At 39.9% G+C, this 24,716-nt stretch overlaps 1 protein-coding gene across 1 annotated transcript in view; it reads left to right on the top strand.

The window, feature by feature from the left end:
• The window catches only part of SULF1 (sulfatase 1), a 128,587-nt gene that overhangs the window by 54,164 nt on the left and 49,707 nt on the right, over window positions 1-24,716 (top strand). The window contains exons 5-7 of the mRNA XM_083823005.1: window positions 8,216-8,377; window positions 8,699-8,933; window positions 14,606-14,845. Coding sequence (XP_083679131.1) covers window positions 8,762-8,933; window positions 14,606-14,845 — 412 coding nt within the window. The 5' untranslated portion in view covers window positions 8,216-8,377; window positions 8,699-8,761. The remainder of the gene's footprint in view (window positions 1-8,215; window positions 8,378-8,698; window positions 8,934-14,605; window positions 14,846-24,716) is intronic.

Raw genomic sequence — 24,716 nt, 5'->3', positions numbered from 1 at the left:
ATAGATGCATGGGTGATGTTCTTCTCAGTAGTGCTTCAAGTCAGTGCAACTTCCTCTCTGACTGATCTGTATAGAAAAGGATATAAAGCATTTGCTTTTTGTAGCAGATTGTTTTGTTTGGTCTTACTGTCTGTTTACTGTTATTACTAGGCTGTTTTTTCTATCGTATAGGTTTGTGAGGGAGGAACTATTTAAAAACACACTTCTTGCTCTGTCAAGGTGTTTTTACACATAAATCAGTGAAAGTAAAATTTGCACTGTCTCAGGACTGGAAAAGCTGCTTAACAAAGAGAAGCAACATACTAAGGAAGGTATTGCTTAAAAGGTGGTACTCAGTACTTGATCCACAGAATTTAGTACTTATAATTTATTGAGAATAAAACTTATTTGAATATAATGGGACTGATCCCAAAACTAAAATTTATTAGGCTTTGTCACCAGACCTGGAAGTGCAAGAGAAAGTCAACAGATACCATATGCAGTGTGTAGCATATGAATGTGTATATAAGTACACAGATTGTGCATGTAAACATACAAAGTACTGATGCTACAAATAAGTTCACTTTCTGGACTGGAGTAAGTTTTTAAAAAGCACTTGCAGGAACTGCCCAGTTCTCTTGGTTAGCCAGTGGATGGCAGCTACCTAAATTCCCATGGTGTTTGTGAAAAGTCCATGCTTCTGTGTTATCACAAAAAGTACATCTGAGGTCCTTACCTAGGAGTACAGGTGCTCCTATCTGTTTAAATACATAGCTTATATAGCTTCACATAGCCATTTCTTCATGCTTCAGTCCTGACCCTGGTCCCCTTGAACTGCTGCTGCTTCCCCTCTGCAGTCAGCAAGGAGAGCAGCCAGAGCAGCAGTCCAATAGGATCGGTTTCCTCCATGACCCAGACCCTGGTCATACACCTCAACATCACTTCTCCCCCTTCCTCACCCACCCGCATGATGGCAAAACCTACCTTAACCTGCCCATACGATAATGGAGTTCTGTAAGTTATGGTAAGGAAATTGGCACGTTCTCTGTCTTCTCATATATAAGTGGATCCATAGATACTGTGTGCTACAGATGACCTGTTCATATTCAGGTTAATCATGTACATTTATTTAGGAAAGCAAACTGTTTACCAAAGACAAAGGCAAAGACTCCCTCTTTCAAACAGTGCTGCAGATGTGTGAGGGAACATGAATGTATCTAAGAAGCAAGTTTTTTAAATTTCAAGCATTCTTTATCTAAAGGAGACGTGAAAAGCTTTGCTTTTGCATGGTTTCTAAGTTCTGTGGACTTACAGGAACATAAAGAAACGTGCAAACTGTGTTGCTGTTGTTCACCTCTGTGATATGATCTCCCAACTCAAGACTACTTACTGGATCACTGAATCATCAGTGTGTTATTGTACAGTATGTTTTCATAATGCTCCACACTGTTGAACTGAGCAGGGATATAGCAAAGATATGTGGTTTATAAAAGGAATTTTAAAATTACCTTAAATTCTTTCCTACGCAAAGGTTACTCTTTATATTTGAAAAATGCTTGGAGTCTTTTAGCAATTATACTACCTGGTAGCTGGAAAGCCACTTACTTTAAAGATTTAAAAAAAAAAAAAATGATATCAGTAGCCTGCTTGGAGCCTACTGCACATCTAATTATCTTTCTTGGTCTTAATTATTTAGCAAGTGCTAATAAACTGCACGTATCATGACACTCATGTTTAATAAGCATATAAATTTAATTGATTTTTTTTCCCCCATCTCTTTGAAGATTCACAGACACGGAATTCAATCACAAGGCAATGGCATTATAACTTCCAATATAACATCAGGTTTTAATAAGCCTCCTGTTTGCTGCACACATGTGCTTAAGACTGCCTGGAAACCAAATCAACAGAGAAAAGGGATTACTTTAGATTACTTTGAAATGTGCATTGTTTGAAATGGCCTCTGGTGACCAGCTTTCATGAATGGCTGATTTTACTTGTGGGGCACGTCATCTGGCTCAATTATACCAGCCTCCTTTGTATGACAAGTGCACTTCTTGGCTGTGTTGAAATATGAAATTCTAAAACAAAGTAAATCAGATGGTGAGAAATAAATTTAAGAAACTGTATATTTTTAGAAGCTTGTAAATTAACAGGAGACATTCTTCTTGATGAAAAATATGTCAGAATTTTCTTTCAAAACCATTTCATAGATTTGAAGTTAATATAAAAATATTATTTTTATTTGCTTTAATCTTTTGTTCAACTATATTAACAACATTAAAATAAAATACATATTTTCCTTTTCTTTAAGATAGTTAATATATTAAATTAAATATGTACATTAACTACAGCTATGTATTTTTAAAATGTTATTGAAGTTTGCTGTTTTACCCTGACGTGAAATGCTGGAAACTTTCTCCTACCAAGAATATCCCTTAACCTGCACAAAGTTATAAAAGTAGGTTAGGAAGTGTGCATTATACTTTCAAGTCACTGCAGGCTTTTTCCTTTCCTGTCTGTAAGTGTTTTTGAAATTACAATGCAAAAAATTTAATATAAGGTTATGATTCTCCTTGCCTGCAATTACTTTAAATTATAGTTACTTTAAATTAATCTAGCCTGAGGCACTGATGATACATCATTATAATACACAGATTATGTTTGGAAGTTGAGCAGACAACTGATTGATTAGCAAAGCGTGTTGGAAATCCAATAGATAATGATTAGATTAGACCTAGATAGGAACTGCATTCTTTGTGTTCACTGTAAATCCTATACTTTACAGCTAAGATTAGGGGATTAACCTTTAAGAAGAAATGGTAGATCTTGCTTTTTTCCTGACTTCTGCTGTACTGTAAATGTGTTTCCCATGGTTGCAGGCTTGATATTCCCACAGGAAACTGGCCTGCAGATTTACGCTGTTCTGCCTGGTAGCCTGAGATTGCAGTGTTTTCCTTTTAAATATGAGATAGAAGCGTAAGATGTGAGAAAAACATTAATGTTACTGAACAGAAAACAGTCATCTGTCAACAGCTTTTACCACTTAAGTGCTTCACTGTATTACTGAAATTGAGAGTTGTTATCCTTATTGTTGTTGTGGAGTGTTACAACCAGCTAGTCATCAAGGCCATATGATTTAAAAAGAGATTTAAGACTTCTGAACTGCTAGGTTGTTCTGGTGCAAATGAACATGTTGCCTACCTGGCCTTTTATTATGTAATTTCAATCTGTCTGCACAATTGTCATGAAATTACTAATTTTGTAATTTGGACGGGTCTCTAACTGCACACCTGTTATGATTCAGACTATGTGAGACTCTGAGAAGTCCATCCACACTTTGACATAAACTTCAAAGATTCACAGAAGCTGAACATGTGTGGTTGAGAAAAACCCATTCACTCCCTTTAGCCTTGGACTTTCCATGTATGCAAAATGTTCTTGAGTACAGTAAGATTTCTGGATGGATAAATCTCACTTCAAAACAAAGAACTACAAGTAGTGGGAATAAACCACTGATCCTGAACTTTGCGGGGGGCACTGGTGGGTGAAGCCATCTCCAGTTAACATGATGCCAATGACAGCGATGTCTGGCCCTCTAGGCAGACTGACCAGCTGACCAGGCACCCACCAGTGTGACCAACCTCCAAGTTCATACTGGAAATTAAAAAACACTGTCAATAGCAAATTCCCCACTCTGTTTTCTACGGATATTCAGAATTCTTGATGTGTTTTTCCCTTTTACTTTTCTTATTCAGAATTTGATTTTAAAGAAACAGAGAACACTGGGGACATATTCCTATCAAAAATGTTTATAAAATACAAAACTGTCAAATCAGTTGGTCATATATAAAATATATAGGTTGATAGTGTTCCTCTGTTTGGGATCAGGAAATAATGCTTATATTCTTGTGGTAACTGATGTTTGGGATTTTGTTTGTTTGAGGATTTTAGTTGATTTAGTTATCAGAGAAACATGTAGGAAGAAATTATCCAAGGTAGTCTATTGCATAAAGGACATGAGACAACTTATCACTTTCAGTGATAAGGCCTTCTGCTTTTTTTCCATACTTTTGATAATTTTTGTGCAAGTTCCTAACACTTGTCTGCAAATATCAAAAATTTCCTAAGTATCAAAACATTCATTAGTGGAATATGTCTTAGTTAAGCCAATTTTTGGAGGCAGGGAAATGGAAGTACAAAGAAATAATCAGTAGGATACTGGACAGTAATGAAGGACAAAACACTTAACCATAAAATGACCACTGCAACAGCAGTTTCTTCATTTGGGATCCCTGTTCTACCTTACATTCTCAATTCGCTGGGCATATTTATTGCTAATATCAAGGGAACCAAAATGTGAATTCTATTTCTCAAGATCCACAGTACCAGTCCACTTTATTCTTTTCTTCTTCTCCTTCTCCTTCTTTCTCCTTCTCCTTCTCCTTCTCCTTCTCCTTCTCCTTCTCCTTCTCCTTCTCCTTCTCCTCCTTCTCCTTCTCCTTCTCCTTCTTTTTCTTCTTCATTATTTATTATTATTATTATTATTTTCTTATTAATAGTAGTAATTCTTTCATTGGCCAGAGTAGATCCATTTTTGTTTCTAAGGAAAGGCCTTAACTATGCCTTTGGATGATGTTCATGCTCTTCATGCTCATTAGAAAACTGGAGTATTGTGGTGTAGAGAAGACAAAGTTGTCAACCCTTTGTTAACACTTGGTTGTGCATTACTGATCTGGAGCATTACATAGCTCATGGTCTTGGGGACAAACATATGTCCAGTAGCCTTACTCACTATCCCCACACTTGACTTCAGATTTATAACCAAGGAAGAAATCTGTTCGCATAAGCTAGTTTCCCTGTGCAAGGATGAAATATATTAAATAAGAAGAAGTCCACACATCTTTAAAGCTTATAACTGAGAAATACAGTTATGGACATTCAGTGGCCTTTTTTCATAAACAAAATGTATGATTTTGGACAAATTTTTATTGGCCAAAAACAGAAAGGCACTTTGGGTAAGCACAGTAAAAAATGCAGATGTCAAAACAATGTGGATTTGCAAAAGGAGAACATTCTTTTCTGAAAACTAGTTGTCTTTTGTTGTGTTCCAAATTAATCCCTTTCTGTCTTTCTGTCTTTCTGCCTTTCTGCTTACATTATGCTAATAATCTTAAATGCTTCTTGGCCAAAATGAATGTAAAATCTACAGGTAGTTTCAAAAGATATTTTTTTATCTTTCACTTTTTCTCCTGGTCACTGAAAGACATTCTGTTAAGAGACCTAGAAATCAAGTCCTTCTAGTTTTTATTCCACATGACAAAAAGTGGCACTGTAGCCCTTCTTTGCAGTGCCCTGCCAATGTAATTCAAGTTTCACGGGTAATTAATTCTCCATGCCAACGAGTCCTTGAACTGCCTGTTATAATACTAGCAGCATAGAGCCAACTAAAGAACCAAGTTTTCAGATTTTATCCCATGAAAGGTGAGTACAAACCATGAATTTGTGATTCCATTAAAAAAATAAGAATGACTGTAAAATAAAAAGTACATCCAGATGAGGTAAAATAGTCTCCTGGATTTCGTACTACTCCAGTTTCATTTATTTACTGACAGTGTTTCAGTTGTCATAGGTAATTAAGGCAAAATATAATTTAAATTTATCAAATAGCACATATCTATTTTCTTTTTGTAAATGCTCTTAGAGAAAAAAAAAATCATATTACAGCCTTGATTTCTGAACACTGCACAGAAATTTTTAAGTTTACATCTTCATATGGATCTGAAAAGGTCCTTTTTAGAGTTTCTCCTATTTTTGTCTATTTCCCAAGACAAATTACAGTGTCTGTAGGGGCACTTGTAGACTACCAGACAGTATCCAACACAAACAGCCTTGTCTTCCATTATCAAGGCTGTATTTTGACAGTTTTCTTTACTTCATTTCCTTCTAGAACTGGGAAACAGGCTGTAAGAGGACAATTTCTCAAAGATCACTTCAGAATAAAGATTTGTCATATGCAAATATGAAATTGTTATGTGCAATGAAAAGTGGCTTTATTGTGTTCTTGTACAGGAACCATTCAATGAGACTTTGTTAATTAGTTTTATACATGTCTTGATATTTTCCTTTATCCATCAAGGGGAAGAAAGTAGATAGCTGGAAAAGAAACCCTTCATTTCTTTTACCCAGAAAAGAATTGTCTAAGGTGGCTGTAACTTGCTGAAATAATCTAAAGCAAAAAGGACCTTTTTAAAAACTAGCACAGCCCAAAGAGGGTAGAATGAAGAACACTTACTAATGTTAGTCTGGATTACTATAAATTTTATTAGCACTGAGGTGTAATTGTCAGGAACTTTCAGTTTCATACTGTGGGGGATTATTCAAACATGTTGGTGCCAATGTTTGCTCAATGCAGTCAGGATGACTGCACTTTCTGGGTCAACATTGTCTGAAAAAGTTTGCTGTACAGTAGAACTGATGTAAGAAACTAAACATTGAGTCTCACTTCATGTATCCTTTCGTTCTTTGTGAGGTGAGTCAAAGTTTTGCTATTTAAAGATCAGACATTTAGAGGAATTGTATTTCTCCTTTGCACCAAGAGCATGTGGTGTCTGGTGTCTGTCAGAAGAATGCTTACTTCTTCGGTAATCCTGTTCTTTGGTGCTTTTGTCAGCCTCTATGTGGCTTAAAACAAATACATGGAAATTGAAGTATTTTAAAAAGTCAGTCCGGACTAATTACAGACTTCCAGTCTGCTTATCTGAGTGTTGTGTAATCACCTAAATGGCATTTAACCTTAAATGCCCAGCCCCTGTATTGGCTTTGCAGTGCTATAATGCTAGTCAGAGACTGCAATGTTTGGTGGGGCAGAGACAATGAAAGACAGGATTTCTCTGCAGCAGACACTTAGATTTTCCTTTTAAAGACATTCACACTCTTCTGGTGTAATTACAGCCTGCCAGAGTGAGGAGCATGAAACTGTTTTGCTTGTGAAGCTTAAAATAAAAGGTGTATATGAAAACAAGAACACGATCCTTTTTCTAGCAGTCCAGCACCAAGTCCCTTCCCCTCCCTCTCCTATGGCTTCTTCCCCTGATATTTAGAGCACCTTCCAATTAACATATTTTTAGGTGAGTGATGGGGACTTTTTTTGTGTGTGTGTATGTTTTGCTTTCATTACACCATTTTTGTGCTTATTTGTTGGTTTGTAGTTAATGTCGCATGTCTAAATTTGAAATCTCAGGTATGGGAGCATAATGTTATGAATCATGCTCCAGCCTGATTATATAATGTCCACACCAATTCCCATGCAGCTTTCCCCATAAGCAGACCTCTTGAGTGGTCTTGGGCTTGGGTGGTTTTGTGCTTTGTTTTATTTCTTTAGGGACCGAAGTCACCGTGCTTTATCCACAGTCCCAAAATAATGTATGTGGCAGGTCAGTACCCCGGAGGGAGCAGGCATGACTCTGTGGTTTCTTTTCCACCCCTTTCCTTTTTGCCCCCAGGTATTCCCTCCCTTCCCTTGTGTAACAGGATGGTTTTTCAGTGCTTCACTCAGTAATGCAAAAAATGTTCAAGTGTAAGTGGCTGCCCATTCCTCCCCAGGCCAATCAGTCATTTTCAGTCACAGGTTTAAATCTGCTGCAGCAACGGCAAGCCTCTGTGCTTGCATCAGGTCTTACAAAAGCAAGGCTGTTTGACTGACAGGCACGGAGAGGGGGTTCCGATAACTCACTGAGCCGAGTATGGAAACGGAGTATCGAGGACAAGGCTGTGCCAGGGGTACTGTGCATTATGGATGAGGCACTCGGGTCCATCGTTGATTGATTGAGGGACAGTTACGCTCTTTCACAGTGCTGGGTAAGATCATCTGGACTGTCACTTAATATGAGCTTTCTTGTCACCGGGAAGATGACTTTTCATGTAGTGATCCAATGCAGATTGCAAATGACAGCCATGCTCTCCTCTCTGCTTTGTTGGGGTTTAGTTGCTCATGCAGGTGAGTTAAGCTAAAATAGCTTGATCGTTTGCCAGGTGCCATACACTGGAATTAACTCTTATTTGCTGAATCTCAGGCTGCTTATAAATGTTGGAAAAGCACCTGCGTTTGATGACATGATATATATGTCCTTTATCTCTAACAGCCAAGGTGCCACCTAACCGCTGCATAGGTATAGCATTAAATTAAGTAGATGAACTGGGGGGAATGCAAATTTTTTCTACTCTTCTTTTTCAGGACAGAGAAACAAGCTGTAATGAACAGTTCTGGAGACTTTGAAGCACAGCCACAGCGCTGAGGTCTTTGACTGACAAGCCTTCAGCTTTCTCCTTCTTATAGGGCTCCTCCTACAGATGTTCTGAACACGTCTGCATCCCAGCAATTTTTTACTGCGCCCAGGTACTGACTGTAAGGAACATGCTGCATAAAAAGAAGCGTGGGGTGTAGGAGAAGGAGCAATGTGAGGAGTACACCAGGAGTCAAGCCTATACAAAATGCAGGCAGTGGCATGACTTCAAGCAAAAATTATTTGAGAAAGCATAGTTGCAGAAGGACCGAGTTTATTCTTAGAAAATGATAGAATAAAGCTCTTACTCAACAATATGGCTTGTGTCATGTCAAATGGTATGTGTCAGGTCTGACTTCCCTAAGTATCATCCTTTTCCTGTGTGACTGGAAGTTTATTTATTGCTTAAACAGAATTTCTTTTCCTCCCTACAGGTCTTGAAAACTAGAGTTCAGGCACTTCTGGATCGCTCTTTTCATTGAAATACTGGAACTACTATGAAGTCCTCCTTGTTTGCACTCCTCTTGGCAGTGCTCAGTACTGAACTGCTGACAAGTCACTGTTCCACTGTCAAGTCCCCAAGGTTCAGAGGACGTGTGCAGCAGGAGAGAAAAAATATCAGACCAAATATCATCCTTGTACTCACAGATGACCAAGATGTGGAGCTAGGTGAGAAAAAATTGTTATTTGCTACTTCATTTCCTCATGTGTGTTTCAGTAATTTCTGCCAGGCAAGAAGTACTTCAAACTCAGAGAAGGCAGTGGTCCTGAAACACTATCAGAATGTGGAACAAGTTTGGAAAATGGGTTAACAAATATTATTTAATAGCATTTATCAGATTTAATTGCAGACTTTAGGAAATGCATGCATGTCAAAATCAATCATAAAAGTCGTTAATCACCACCATAAAAAGATTTAATAATGCATGCAAGGACACACAGGTAAAAAACTTGCATCAAAAGTTCTTTTTCAGTTTGTTGCTTTACATAGCATTTAAAATTCAAGCCTTATGAGATTAGTCTTTCCCTCAGTGCTGCATAGGTGTGTATTTAAGTTCTTCACATACTTGTCACGTGTGAATGCCATCTGACTTGTTTACGCACACGGGAAAACTGTCTTATTTCAGAATATAAGGCTAATTTCTATATGAGTTATTACAGTGTTTAAAATTCATCTGTCTTAAAACTATGCTATGTATGTAACGGTAAGATAGTTCTGCTTTCACAAGTATACTGAATATGTGAGCACAACCTGGATACACCAGACAGAAGTGATTTTCACATATATTTCTCAGGGCGGAAAACACTTGGATGATGTTACAGGAGGCCTTTGAATGTTTTCCATTAAATAAGTTAGAAAGATATTAATGATGGTTATGCATATAACTGATTTTTGGTTCACTGCCTGAAGCGAAAAAATAAGGAGAGAAAGAGGATCATTTTAGGTTACCCCCAAGCACATATTTCAGTTTTGGGGGCAGGAGGTAAGATCAAAAAGGTGGAAAAATGGCAAATAAATTTGAAATGAAATCTTGCATTCTTAGTGTTTTTTAATGAAAGACATGTTTTTAATAAAAGTAAGGTGATTTTTTTAAACAAAATACCATACAACACTGAAAAAATCAAAATGTTTCACTCAGAAAACTTGTAACAAAATAGTTCATTTATGCTAATATCAAATACATTCAGCCAGAAAGTTATAGGCAAAAAGAACTAAAAGCAACCCTGACATTCTTGAGTTATTAGCATTTTTGTATTTGTTATTATGCAATAATAGTTTATGCAGTCTTTCAGAGCTGTGAGAACATAATTAATACACTGTATTTCGTGACTGAGTGTTAATCCTTTCATGCAGCAGTTTTGTCCCAGAGCTCCTCAAGCAGGCCCTGAGATCTGAGTACGTCTTATCTATTTCATTTCTCACTCTTTCTAAAGTCTGCTCTGTTTAGCCATGCTGCATAATGAATGTCTGTTCCTGGCTCTATTTTTGGCCTAAAATACAGCTATTACAATAGGAATGCATTTCTTCTCGATAGAGTTGTTCTGAAAATTTCGTTAAAAGGGTCAAGTCACGTCTTCCTTTTTGTGGTCAGAAAGAGCCTGCTTTCTCCAAGGCGCTGGGGAAGGTAGGTCAGCAGACACACGTCTCTGAACAATGTTACCGACTAGCTGTCTTCAATCTTGAGAGAGGGTTTGCTAGTGGTGAGAGAGCAGGAAGGATGTGGCAAGCCACTTTGTTCATTTTGTGGAGCTCCTCTCTTTGAAAGCTGCACTGGATGTTCACAGAGGGCTCTGGCTCCTATTAGCAAGCAGTTGAGCAATAGCCTGGACATGTATGCGTTCCCACTGCATTGAATGAAGACACAGGTTTCCCCTTTCCATAGATCATTTCACAGGAAACAGGATTCAGCCCCAAGACTTACTGTATTGCATTATTCGCACTTCTACTAATAAATCATTCTGCTTATTTGAAAAGCAAAGCCATACTGTTTTCCATGTGTGAAGTATCCCCTTGCCCTTTCGTGATTGCTGTGAAAAAAAATCCTGTTTCCCAGAGGTCAGTGGGAAGTAACACTTTACGCCACAAACAGAATAAAGCTTAGGCAGGGTTATCCAAAAATCACAAGACTGAAAGTCTCTCAGTGTGGATTATTTGCTATTGTATTCCCAGCACGAACATTTCTAAAAGCCGTTCTAAATGAATGCTTGAACATAAAAGCATATAAGGTACACTATAGATTTCAATCAGGAAAGAATTGTCTCCAGAGCTTGTGTAAGAATTGAATCAAAATATTCAGCTGCCTGAGTGCAAATGATATACAGGGGAGTTATCCAAAGTAAAATTTGCAAGAAGCAGAGAACTAGAATTTAGTTAGTGCTCAAAGCAGCTCTTTGTATTGATCTGCACCATCCCCCTGAGTTCTGCATTCTGAATACATAGAAGTTCAGCAGAGCTGCTGTCTCATACAACTTATCAGATAAAAGCCCCAAATTGCTCCACAATTCCAGTCAGTTCTTATTATACATGCTGAGAGGAACGTGGCACAGAGGAAGGATATTACCGAACAGCTGGTGGATAGTAACTTAGGCAGTATGAAACAGCCTGGCCCACAGCTCGTGAGGAAAATCAGCAGGAACTAGGCCCAGAAGCTGGGAAATGATCAGTGAAATTGTGCCTCTGCACACTTTTAGCCCTCTCCAAAATCCTGAGGACAGAGAAATAACTGCCTGACACCTTGGTAAACTCACATCTTCCTGAAGACAAAACACCAGCTCCCAGAACTGCTTGGGAACAGTACCTCCAGAGACAATGTACTACTGCTGTATTAAGGCAGTGGCCTAATGTATTAGGGCAGTGGCCACAGCTCCCACTGAGGCCATGTCTATATTCTTTTCAGGCATGAGGACTGGTATTTCCAACTTTTTGCTCACTTTTAAATCACTTCACCTGCCCTCCATGTTCTCTGTCACTTTGTTCTCCCATGTGCTTTGCACACATCAGTCCCTCAAGCTGACCCTCAAGCATGAACCCCTCCCCAATATCCTCACTGGGATATTTTTGCAATGTCAAAAAGGAATCAAAAATAATGAAGACTGGTAGTTCCAGTATTTCAAAGCCAGAGCCCTTTGAGATGTTGGAGAAATGGGAAAAGGTTTAAAAAGGGGGTGAAAAAATCCCTAAGAAGTAAAATAAGACAATTACTTCATCAGTTGGTGAAGGGATCACATCATCCTCTGGATACATCATATCAGGCATAATTTACCTGGTTTGCTTTCCATCTTGACTAGAAATTTCAAAGTACTGAAAAATACGAGCTGAAAAAATGGAGATATATTCTGAGATCCACAAGAGTCTGTCACTTTACTGAGGCCTTGAATAAACAGATTAAGACAAGACAGTTTGGGCTGTCCCATTGTAGAGTTGTCCACCTGTGATACGCCTGGGTGAAAATCTACAGCAACTTTCAGATTCTTTATGAAACCTTGGTTACCGCACATACTTCTCAATATATGAGGAGAACAAACTGAGAGGTGATACTGAATTTCTTTCTGACAAAACTTTCTAATTTCTTTGTCCAAAGTGGCTGTCCTCAGTTATCTGGTTCCCCTCAGGTGCTCCCCACTTGGTCATGTAGAGCGCTGGTGTCCTGCTGTCAGACAGCGCCTGAGTACGTGTGCCCTGAAGACTGTGGGCCAGATGGTAAAGAGCACAAGCTGTGAGGAGAGCTACAGACAGCAAAGGATTATAACTTATATCAGCAACTTTTATCTCCTACTTATGTTTTTTTTCCCAAATGAGGAAGTCTCACCTGCTTTGAAGTGTCCATTCCAGAATTTCCAGAGGGGCTAAATCTATTATCAGTGTCAGTAAGTGCATACCTGGAAGAAAAACTTACTCATAAACAGCAGGTTTGCAGGAGCAGAGGGCTGACCAAGCAGAGGAATGAGGAAGGGCTGTAACAGCTATTCATTTATAATGCATAGAGGCATGAAAGTGCACATTGGCTCTGGTGCTGTTACTGTGCATTAGCGTACCACGACGGTGCACTTCCCATCTGAGAGGATCTACAAGCACTTTGCAGCTGAACTCTCAGTAATAAACTGTGGCATTTCAAAAATGGGAGAGCTATGGAAAAAAAATAGGAAAAAAAAAAAAAAAAAAACAAAGAAAAAGGAAAAGCCAGCCTGGGGTCCAAAATAAAGACAATGTAGAGTAAGGATCATCTCTTGTTGGACTTTTACTCAACAACTCCTTGAAACACTCCCACTCATACACATGGAAGACCTCTAGTGCTCAGGGAACTCTAAGTTACTCTCCTACTTCTCTGTGTCTCTAAACGTTTTTTGTCTGTACTGACTTCAGGAAAGCACAAATGCAGGCGCTCTGCATTTAGGAAAGATGGACTGTGAAAGAGGAAGAATCCAAAATGATGATGACTTCTTCTCAGGGTACTAAATATATCCTTAAAAACACATCAGTACTGCACCAGGAATTGCTAAAGAACTAACTGTCTCTTCCTTTTGTTTTACCAAACAATTCTGATGCAAAAGATTTCACACTCAGCACTGACTCTTTATCCCAAAAGCAAAACCAGAGAATGCTTAACTTTATCTAATAACATAATTTGTAAGATTTTACTGCTAACACCTAAAGCTGAACCTCCTTGGCAGTTTTGTGGCTTTACAGGCATTTATTTCGTGATTTTAAAACCTTTCCAAGTGATCCAAAAAAAACCACCAAGAAATACTCTTATTTTATCATTGGAATCAATTATTTTAATTTTAAATTTAAGCTGACTGTTGTCAATTTTACAAAATGAATTGTAAAACCAAAGGGAAAAAAAAATAAGGAAGAATTCCAGAAACACCTTTTTACAGTAAAAACTGAGCAAGTATTAGAAATTGCAGACATGTTTCCTGGACACATACTGACATATCTGTGGTTCATAGTCACTGTTCACTCTCTGCTCTGTTGGATAACCAAAACAGCAAAGTTTGACAGCTATCAGCAAGTACTGACAGACCTTATCAGGAGCTGCTCAGTCTTTCTGCAGTCAGAAATCTGCATGCCCTGCCTGTCTCACCTTGTTCACAAAGGAGTTTTAAACGACACAAATAACAATCTTCGTTCTTTAAAATGGATCATTGCAGGAGTATGTTGGGAATGCAAGAGTTTATCGAGAAATGTGCTGAATTTTGCTAGTACTTTTTACATAAAAATTCATCCCCAAAATGTGATTTTGATCACAGTGCTTTAGTTTTGGAGCCAGACATGCAGATCCTGGGTCCACAGAAACTTCCCTTTGGGAAAATTTTTAACTGAATTCTTTCTCTCCCTTCCCAGCCACCTACTCCTTCCTTCCCTTCCTCCCTTCCCACCTACCCCCTTCTCTCTCTCTGATTATCTGATAAAAAAGAAGGGATTGTAACAAATTAATTAGTAATCTCAGAATTTTACATACCTTTCTGGCACATTGACTAATGATGCAGTCTGTGTAACATACTGTTTCCCTACAGCAGCGTTTGAAGTACTGTTGACCTATAAATTTGATACAGCTCTAAAGCTTTAACACTGCATTTCTATATTAGTCTGCACTTTAGATTTGTTTTGAAGCCTGAGAAAAAAAGAACTCAATCTTTCTGGAATCCTGAAAAATATGTTTGGTGATATAAGACAGATTTTATCTTTTCTCCTAAAATTACCTAAGCTATGGTGTAGTACAGACCGATGTCTGAAAGCAAGCTAATCACTGATACTTTACTTTTAATGGCGAAATAGCATCCAGTATGTTCTAACTGTTTCTTGCAGCAGAATGATAATTGGTGCCTTTTTTTTGCAGGGTCCTTACAAGTGATGAACAAAACCAGGCGGATTATGGAGAATGGAGGGGCCTCTTTTATCAATGCATTTGTAACCACCCCGATGTGCTGCCCATCACGTTCCTCCATGCTGACTGGGAAGTACGTGCACAACCACAACATCTACACCAACAACGAAAACTGCTCTTCTCCCTCCTGGCAGGCTACTCACGAGCCCCGCACCTTCGCTGTGTATCTCAATAACACTGGGTACAGAACAGGTAAGAGACAAATCAACAGTAGCTCTTTGTTTAAGTGAAGACGGTGGACGTGGAGCGGCAGGTCTTGACTCACTGCCTGAAATGAGGTGACTATTGTTCCAAATTGGGTTTACAGAGCAGGGTTTTAATGTTATGGGGAGGGAGGCTATTACTGCCAGCTGGTCCAGATCTACAGCTAACAGCCACGCAAAGTAACTCACTTGTAATGGGGCAGCATATTTTCATGCTTGGATGTCCCAGGTGGGAAATAAGCTGTTGGGCAGTTACACCTCGTGAGAAAGAGGTGCATTTTCGTGGCATTGTGGGTCTGAACTGGCAGTTCCAGCCATGACTATGGTCAGTGTTAGGGCCTGCTTGTGGACCGCTGCTAGCAGTTCTGGGAGAAGATGTCAGGGCCAGACTAGGGAATGGTGCCAAAGACCTCACAGGAGCGAAGTGCCTGTCATGGGAGTGAAACAAGGTGAATGCTATAATTTAAACTTTGCCACGGGGCGATACTTCATTTGCATTTTTTGAAAATGAATAGAAACATGCCTTTAAGAAGGATTGTTCTGCTGTGCACCAGTAAGATTTGATAGTTTTCTTGTAAATTCCTGGTGGTTTTCCATAGTCAGGAGATCCCTTTCCTGTCTACAAAGAGCTCTTCTTATTCCCCTCATCCATGCTTCAGCTTGATGTAAAACCCGATTCATTTATGCATCACCTATCCCCTAAGATTCAATCTGTAGACACGTTAGGCTCCAGCCTGACTTCCCCTTCTCAAGGTACAGGAGTTGTGCGAGGTCATCAGGGTGCAATTTGTCCAGAAGCGTCATCCGACTACAAAGACTCTCCTTTACCGGACCAAGGAGGCACGGATCATGGTGCCAACTGTGTTCCTTACAATGTAATTGGCACCAGAGAAATTTGTCTGTATCAGTGGTTTAGGCACAAGAACAGATTGCTTTCAAAACATAGCAGGCAAATGTCTCCATGCTGTCTGCTTGTCCTAGTTCTCTTAATGCTGCTACACTCGGCGCCTTACATTTATCTGCCTGTTTGCCATCTTTTCTTCACCAAACAAACTCGCTCTTTCTTCCACTCTGTCTCTCTCTATCTGTAATTCTGGAGAGCTTCTGCATCCTGTTTAAAAAGCAAAAACAAACAAATACTTATCTTCTCTGGGCCTGACACATGCACTGAACAGTTCTTTAGTCTCTATTAAGCTGATTTCAGTAAAGTTGCCGTCAAAATACAGCACTGCTAAACCTGAGTAAGGGTCAGCACCAAGGCTTTTGAGGGGAAAAAGAGAGGAGAGAGCAAACGGATTATCACTGCTAGAAAATGTGCTGAATTCATCCTAAGATATAAGCCTCAGAAACCCTTTCTGCTTGGTCGATGGCCATTTCATATGGGATCTGCCTTTCCTGTTCTTAAAAAAATTGAGTATCTTACTGACTTGTAATGTAACACTTGCAGAACTGAATGCCTCCTGTGTAAACTGGACAGCTGTAGCAGACTTTGGTGTCACCCACCCTCTTTGCCCTCTGCTTTTGCGCTCTGCTTTGGGTAAATCTGCGCTGCCATGTGTTATGACGGCACATGGAGATGTCTACTAAATGCAAACTTGGCCCTGTTGAATGGAAAAGAAAAAAGGATTAAAAAGAAAAGGAAAAAATCCATTTCCAAAGGCAGACAGAGGGATCCCAAGTCCTAAAACTGTCAGGGTAGTTGAGTTTTAATGAAGGGCAGGACGGGGAAAAAGAAAAGAAAAAGGCAAACAAAAATACTTGTACGAAACTGTTTCTGACCAAAGTACATTGCTTGACCCTATAGTAATATGGCCCTAAAGAACTTATCCCTTTACTCCTCGTAAGATGAGCCCCCGTTCCAATTACCCCACAATTATTTTTTGATGCAGAAGCCTAATTAACAGCAGAACTTGTAATATATTTTTCAAGGACAGTGTTGCCTCATTAAAGAGTCATCAAAAGTCCACTAACTAACTAATAATTTACATTTCACAGCTAGAAGGTTTAGTAAAACCGTAATGACTCAAGAACACCTAGGAGCGAAAAATAATTGAGAGTGAAAAAGAGGTAGCTGGGGAGAGAGAGCAGCTACATGACACACAGGCTCATTGTGACTCTGTGCTGAACCTGCAGACTCCACGAGTATTTACCCTGTGAATTTCTCTGTGTTTTGGGAGAAAATCAGTATCCTCCTCAAAGGGAAACTGAGGCAGAGAAAGAGAAAGTGAGTGACTCAAGGCCACTCAATTTGGTGGCCATCCTGTTACGGGACTAGTCTGAAGAACCTCGATATACCAGTTGAGACGATGTGCTATACCTCGGATCTGGTTCTCTGTTTGAATTGATGAGGATTTAGCTCTCACTTTTTGCACAGGGTCAAATTATTATATAAGCCAGTGGAAATAAGGGGGTGGCAGAATGTTTATATAATGTCCTTACTTCTGTTCACTCCAGATAGTTTCCAACATCTATAAAGCATCCGCTGTCTAAACCTGCCGCAGCCTTAACTAAACCCTGGATACTGCAATTGATCACGCGTGGGCAGGCTGCTTATGAGGAGAGTCCTGCTAAAGCCATAAGGACTCCAAGCAAGCACAGCAGTCCATTTAAAGAGGTCTGAAATGTGCTGTAATAAACTGCAGTCATAATTAGAGCCCACTGGAAAAACCTGACAAAAAACAGAATGTTTTTTTTTCTTTCTTTCTTTTTTCTGTTCTATTCCTGTTCTACTCTGAAGTGACCTAATGGAGATGTTGTTTCATGGGAACATCCCTTTTTTGAAATGTCAGTGCTAAATCATAGGCAGGAACTGGGCTGTGTGGGAACAGGGCAGACAATATTCAGAAACAACACTGCCAAAACAAAATTGCTTTTGCTTCTAATTATCATTAAAAAAAAAATCCTAAAACAATTAATGATGTTGCAATGTTTATGGTTTCTCTTACTCACAAGCTGTATGCTAATGCAGAAATGAGTCAGTTGCACAGCTTCCGGACTTTGAAAATCCACAAAATTGGTAATATTAAACCAGAATTTGTAGAATGCCAACAAACAGTAGGAAATAGCAGGGGGAGATACACAAAATACATAGAAAGTGAAAACAAAACAACTCTGCAGAGCTTCAGAGATGAGATTAGTTTTTATTACATAGGCTCCAGCTATACTGGGGAAGAAAGATGGTCACTCTGTAATTATTTTCAAATATCATGGAAATTGTCAGAACAGCTTCAGAAGTTTTCTTTCATCTTGTCGTTTTAAGGTCAGGAAACATCCCATCAGCTATTTAGATTCAGAAAGTTTATTCACAAGATTATTAGTTGCAGGAGTTGGAAGGCTTAGGCCTTTCCCATGGTGGCTATTTTCTGTCCTTTCAATACTTCCCGCAGTATTGTTGAAGTCTTTTATTTTACCTTTTACTCTTTTTTCCTAGCCCTACAGTACATAGCCTTGCCTCTCAGACGCGTTCTTTGGTATTGTCGGATCACGCTGCCATACACTTATGCAAATGCAAAGGAAAAATCCAGGTGTGCACTACCTGAACCTTGGCATCCTCCAGTAGGCAAGCAGGATTGTGCCACATTTCAGTGTAGCAATAACCAAGCATTATCTTAGCATTTTAGAAGAGAGAGCCATGACAGCAGCACAGCCGATATCCATGAGACATCAAAGTAACCATCATTTTATCGGTATACAGCATGTCATACTTTGTATGCTGGAGGATTTTACAGTTTTACCAGCTGAAGTTTCACCCCTTTGCATATTTGAAGAGAAAATTAAGTATAAATTCTCCCACTGATTTAACATAGATATGCGTTCAGAGCCCTCTCTGCTTAGTGTTACCTTATAAAATGATTACCTTCTAATCCTCTCTCCTCTTAGCCCTTCACAGGCAGCATAGCTGTGCAGGAGAGAGCAGGAGTCTGCTCTGGCTCAGCGACCACTGACAGCCTCACAGCAACATGCCAAATTCAGGACCAGGCTCTCCCCTTACGCAATCACACCTGAAAGAACAAAGATCACCAAATTAGGCCATTATTTGCTTACATATTTTTTAATTGTCTTTATGAAGACGTATTTCCCAATATTTTATTCCTTGCTGAGATGGCTCAAGCAATCAGAATAAGATTTAGGGTTCGTGCATGCAAGTGTCCTGATGGTATTCTCAGGCTTTTAAAGGACAGCAATGGCAAAAGTTGAGCAGCATGAATGCTAATTTTTAAACACTCATGTTTGCAAAACTCAAAACTCAGGAAGTGGTTGGATATCAGGATGCTGCTATCTGATATGTTTTGACATTAGCCACAGACTTCTGTGTCATGATGAACATAAATGGTCATTTGCTTGACATCTAGTTAATATTTTCAACAGTTCACATCAGCTTTTGATGTATGTCAGTTGACACTTGTCAATTACGGGTACCTTTCTTAGTGTTATGACCAAAGAGCTAATAAAATACTGAGGTGACAAGAGACTGATGGCTAAGCAGTTTGGGGAAGGAGTATTTAAACTGTACACCACTCTATTTTGACACATTTGGACAAGTTAATCTTTCATAACTTGTGCAAAAACTATGCCTTCTGAAGGTGTGGGTAGACAATAAATTTCCTCTGGAGGCAAAGCTTGTGTGTTTCCTGTTCACAGCCTTACAGTACAATTCACTGCCAGCACACGCTATGTTTAATCTGCATCGTTTCAGTGACCTAATTTGTATCCTGCCTCATGCACCACTGCAAAACAGAGAGGATTTCAGGATGTGATGTTAGGGTGGGAATGAGTATGCAGGGAATGAGTTGTGGTTTTCAGAATATTTCTAAAGTGAAAATAAAGAAAGAGAGAATCCCAAGTTTTAGGTTCTTTCTTAATTGGCATAAAAGAGGGTGAGGAGCATCGAACATAATTTAACTTGTAAATAATTTAAGTAACTAAAAATAAGCTTGTGCATCTCACTTTTCAGAACAGAATTGCACTTTCAGTCAAGCTAGGAAATGTTTACGTAAAAGTGAAACATGCTGAATATATACAAATAGTTCACAAAAAGTGAAATATGGATGAAAGAAAAGGCCAAATAGAATAATGAGCAGGATTTTCTCATTCTCTGTTATCATTTGAAGTGAAACCTTTTTTGGTTTCTGTCCAGGACCTCATCAAAAACCACAGCATGTTTGCCCACTCACACTTGAAACAGAATTCTGTGCTACTAAACACTGTGCAGAAAACCATACACTAAATGATTTTTAGCAAGGTTACACATTCAAGTGCTTCATTTCAGAAAATCTGAGTAGAACATTTGTGTGTGCAACTAATTCATCTCTCTTGTTCATGTGGCCAAATGACAGTATTTAACTGCATCAGAACATATCACTTGGGGGGAGGGATGAAATTTCCTCCATTTAAAAAGAGGATAGACCTCTATCAAGAGGTATAACGCTAGCATCCACATCAGCAAGGACAGGGGTCTCAGATCCCTTCTGCAAGACTTTTATTACTCAGTAACTAAGCAGAGTAGGATTTTATCACATATATGGGGTGGGGGAGTTCGGATGTCTGCTGGATGGAAGATAGCAGCGAGACTTAGGAGTCCTTTTCAGGCATTGTTGTGTCCTCCCAACGTCCAAAAGCATTCGTTCCTTTGCACTTCTGCCTCCCCTCATCCTATCCAACTAGGAGAAGCAGTCTCCACTCCTCAGATTTCTCATCCCAGTCTTCTGGCCCTGTAAAGCCTCCTCTGGGCCCCTGCTCTGAGCCTTGTCCCCCAGCCTGTCTGTCGACAAGTCGTTCCCACCCTCCTTCCCCGCCTGGCGTCTAGTCACTCCTTGACTGACATGTCCTGTTCCCACCGCTTGCCATTAGCAATCTCCTTTCCCAGCCCACTCAGAAAATCAGTTTCTCCCCACCCCCCTCTCTCCCCCTCCTTGCCTTGTCAGTCCCCTTCTTTCCCCTTTCTTCATTCATTGTCCAGTTACTCGGTCAACATTCCCCATCCTGGGCCCCTGAGCCTCCGCTGCTTTTCCCCTCTCTCTTTTTCCCTCTTTCAGTTCCTTTGCTGGATCCCCTGGGGCCCTTCCCCAAAATGCTTGTCCTTATCTGCTCACCTCCTGCCCTCTGCTCTTCAATCAACTTTCTCCCGCCTACTGACACCCCTCACAGGTGGACGAGGAATGCCCCAAGGTGCCCAGATCTCCAGAAGATGCAAACTGCAGTGTTTCTTTCAAACCTGAGCAAAATTTGGACAGATTCTCACTAAGATGATAAAAGATGCCTCCTTGACAGAAAGTCTATCATGTCTTTGGCAGAGTTCGTGCTCTCCTTGCAGAGCAAGGAAGTGCTATCAAATGAAAGCTCGCATAATTTTTTTCAGATGTTAAATGTAATTCCTTTTCCATCGCTGTGGTTCTCAAAGGTGGCTACTGTTCGGGCTAAGAAGTTTCAAAAAATTCAGCCTGAGGCAGACATCCAGTGTGGAAAATTTCAGTCCAAGTATGAGAAGGTTATAAGCAACTGAAAGCAGGGTCTTATAATGAGAAGTGTCAGACAACATCAGTACTGGAAAGTGCTACCAGCTTGGCTCATAATGCAAGCTTTGTTAAAGCCATCACCCAGGCTAACGATTGGTATATCAAGTTATAGGCTAATGCCTTTTGCAACTGCTGAGTTATAAAAGCTTTAATGCTCTTTCTGGTTACAATGGTAAACCTGACAGCAACTGGGAAAGACCCACAAAGCTGGAGAAAGAGTAGAAAACCTGGGCCTTTCTGCTGTGGTTAAGTTACATGACAGGGAACTAAGAAATAAGGATAATATTCTGTGCAATGCCACAGGCTTCCTGCACGACTTAGGTCTAGCTGAGGGTTAGCCTCTTGGTGCCTCAGTTTCCTCATGGCATTTTTGAGTCTGCGCTTATTTCATTCCTTAGGGAGGGCTGGAATACTGGTCTGACTTGCTGCAGTTGGTGATGTGATACCCTAATGCTTTGTAATCTTTCAGCAGAAGGGAAAAATCAAACTTCCCAGCTTTAAACCTATTGTTTGTGTAACGGGAAGAAAGCAAGGAGGATTTTAGTGGAGTAGTCTGGAAGTTGCAATTTTGTTGGGCTCTGTCCCCAGAGCACAGAGTCACCGTGCGTCAGCTCTGAAATGGCATGTAAACAGTGCTTTGCAACCCTTGTGAGTGGTTTCCTGACTTTGCTAAAGGAAGTGGGCTGTCTGCTTAAAGCTCTTGTCTGGGTCAGCGTGACTAAACCTTACAGCAGCATGCCTTTTTAAAGGTTTGGTTTTAAACCAGAAACATTCCCACAAATTTCAGCAAACAACAAGGGTGTTGAGCACAATGTATGTCCTTTGATCCATGGAAATGGAGAGATGTGTCTCCAGTAGACACAGCCCAGTTCACCAGCGTGCTAATCCACTAATGCTAACAGGAGTAAGTGGCCTAATTCTGTTGTGTAATGCAGTAAATATTATTCATAAATCTTGTATTAAATGCTGGGAAATTAAGTGGTGGGAATTGTGAGAATTTGCATCACATTAAGCAATAAAAAATCCTGGCTTCAAACTCCAGAGATCCCCTGGGTCAAATTCTCCTTGCTGTCAATTGCAGCCCCCTGGCTCTCTCAGTCCAGTTCAGGACTCATTAGCTAATTGCTAAAGGGAAAACAAAAACCTGTATTAGGGAATCTTTTCATATTAGCTACCAGACATGCATATTCTGCAGCCACTCCTGAGACACATAGATGTCTGTATAACTGTTCACCCTGCCATGTGTTGTTGTTTGCATAGACTTAATTGAACATACTGACACAGAATGTAATTATTTTGATATACAGAGTTACTCTACATGTGATTAAAAATAACAATGTGTCCCGGGAACAGTTAGCAAAACTGCCAGAATACTGATAAAAACTGTCATTAAGGTGCAAAAATCGGCATTTATCTTTCCTGTTATCCCTGTGGGGACCATTAAACACAATAATGAAAAGATGTCCCTTGAAATGGCATTACTTTTTAATGAGGCTTTTACCCATTGAGTCATAATCTCCATTTTATTAATTACAAGCAAAGATGGCTTCCGAAACCTTGAAACTGCTGAGTGCAAGTGGCTTCTAATGCTGAGCATTCCCAGTCAGCACTCAGAATTAGGCAAATCAGCAAGTGCCAGGCTACAGCTAAGGATGCGGGTTGACTTTATAAGCCAAACATTTGAGGATCCAGCAAGAGCATTTGCGCATCACAGTGGCAGCTCCTGGGCAGTCCTGCGACATACTCTACACCCCGTTAATTGTTTACAGTCCTCTGGTTAACAAAAAAAACAGGTAGGACACCAGTAGTGAACACTTGCTGATTATTTGGCCCCATGGACACTACTGTGCTTTCCTTTTATTCCAGCACTGGTCTTCATTCAAAGCGTGAATATCTAGACACTAACTGCTGGCACAGAGCTCCAGCTCTGACTCGCTGGCCCTATCCTGTACTCAGTGGTGCTCAGAAAACCCCATGGTGAAATGATTGAACTCTTGTGTTTGAGTAAAAGCTTTACTTTTCCCTTCACATGTATAATTACTCATATCCTCCTGAGCTTTTGACCAGCAAACCACCCTTGGTTGAAGTAATTTGGCAAATGTGATCCATTATCACAGCTACTGCTGCTTCTATGAGTATTCAGGGCTTTACTGTGTGTTTGACATGGGAACTGCTTTATTCTACAACAGGGTGAAACATCTATTTCTGCAAACTGTCACTCAAGGAGCTGCTTAAAACTTGACATTTCTCAGATTATTTTTATGATAAAATGCTAAATCATTGCCAACACAAAGGTGAATGGTTCAGTCTGTCAGTCTGAAGTCTCATAACATGCCCAAAATCTGGGGTTCAGGAGGCCAGGGGGGAGCTAACAAAACATTATTAAAGTTGCAAAATTAAGTAACCTAAAGCAAGGAAATTCCAGGATGAATTGCCCCCTACCAGCTCCAAGCCTCCCTTTCCTTTTCTAAATTCAATTTATCTTTTCCCATCCCAGTGTTCCAGGACTTTTCATCTCTGCATTTTATGCTGGTGGCTTTCTTTCAGGTAATGCCTGAATTTAAAAAGAAGAGCAGGAGAGAAAGAAGCTGACTGTTCTTTGGTTTAGGGTCAAAACTGAAACTGTGAGGACTTTCTCAGGTCCATAATGGATCAACCCGTGGTGACATTAAACTGAGAAGCTGTAGTAAGTCTTTCCTGATCATCTGTATGCTACAGTTTTTCAAAGCTTGGCTATTTTAGGACAGATTTTCATAGCCACCTCTGTTATTTACAAAGGCACTAAATCAAAACCTAGAGACACTAGAGCTTCTTAGAGAAAAGCTTGCCAAAGATTTTCAAATGGGCAAGCCCATTTATTTTTCCCTAGCCTTTTTCTTGGAAATTGCTGAACTGTTTGGCTAAAATTTTCCACAAAGCAAAATCCAGCCTGAGTCAGATAGCACGGAAACTGTCGTCGCTACTGATTGAAGTTTGGCACAACTGTAAATAGCAGTGTTCAGGTCTCAGTATTAGTCAATGGTAATTATAGGTGGGGCTATCAAACCATCCTACATGTTAAATTGCCATAACTTCCATTTTACAGTTTGAGAGCCTCTGATCTTTGTGGGAGGCAGGTTGGCACAGAGTCCTTTAGAGATGAACACAGCACGTGGAGGTTCCCCAGGGTCATGCTGCTGGAGGACCTGGGATGGCATTCAGGAGGACTGACCTCAAATCTCCCCTGAACCACAGGCTGTCCGTGATTTTGCTTGGCTCAGTAATGCTCTCTCTCCCACGGTCAAATCGCTCTCCCATGCTTTTCTTCATTATTGTCTCTCTTTGATTTCCCTTTCCCTTCTGCTC

This window comes from Anser anser, assembly GCF_964211835.1.
Source record: "Anser anser genome assembly, chromosome: 2".
Classification (NCBI taxonomy): Eukaryota; Metazoa; Chordata; class Aves; order Anseriformes; family Anatidae; genus Anser; species Anser anser.
Note: the sequence above shows the minus strand (reverse complement) of the source record. Positions and strands in the feature narration are given on the sequence as shown.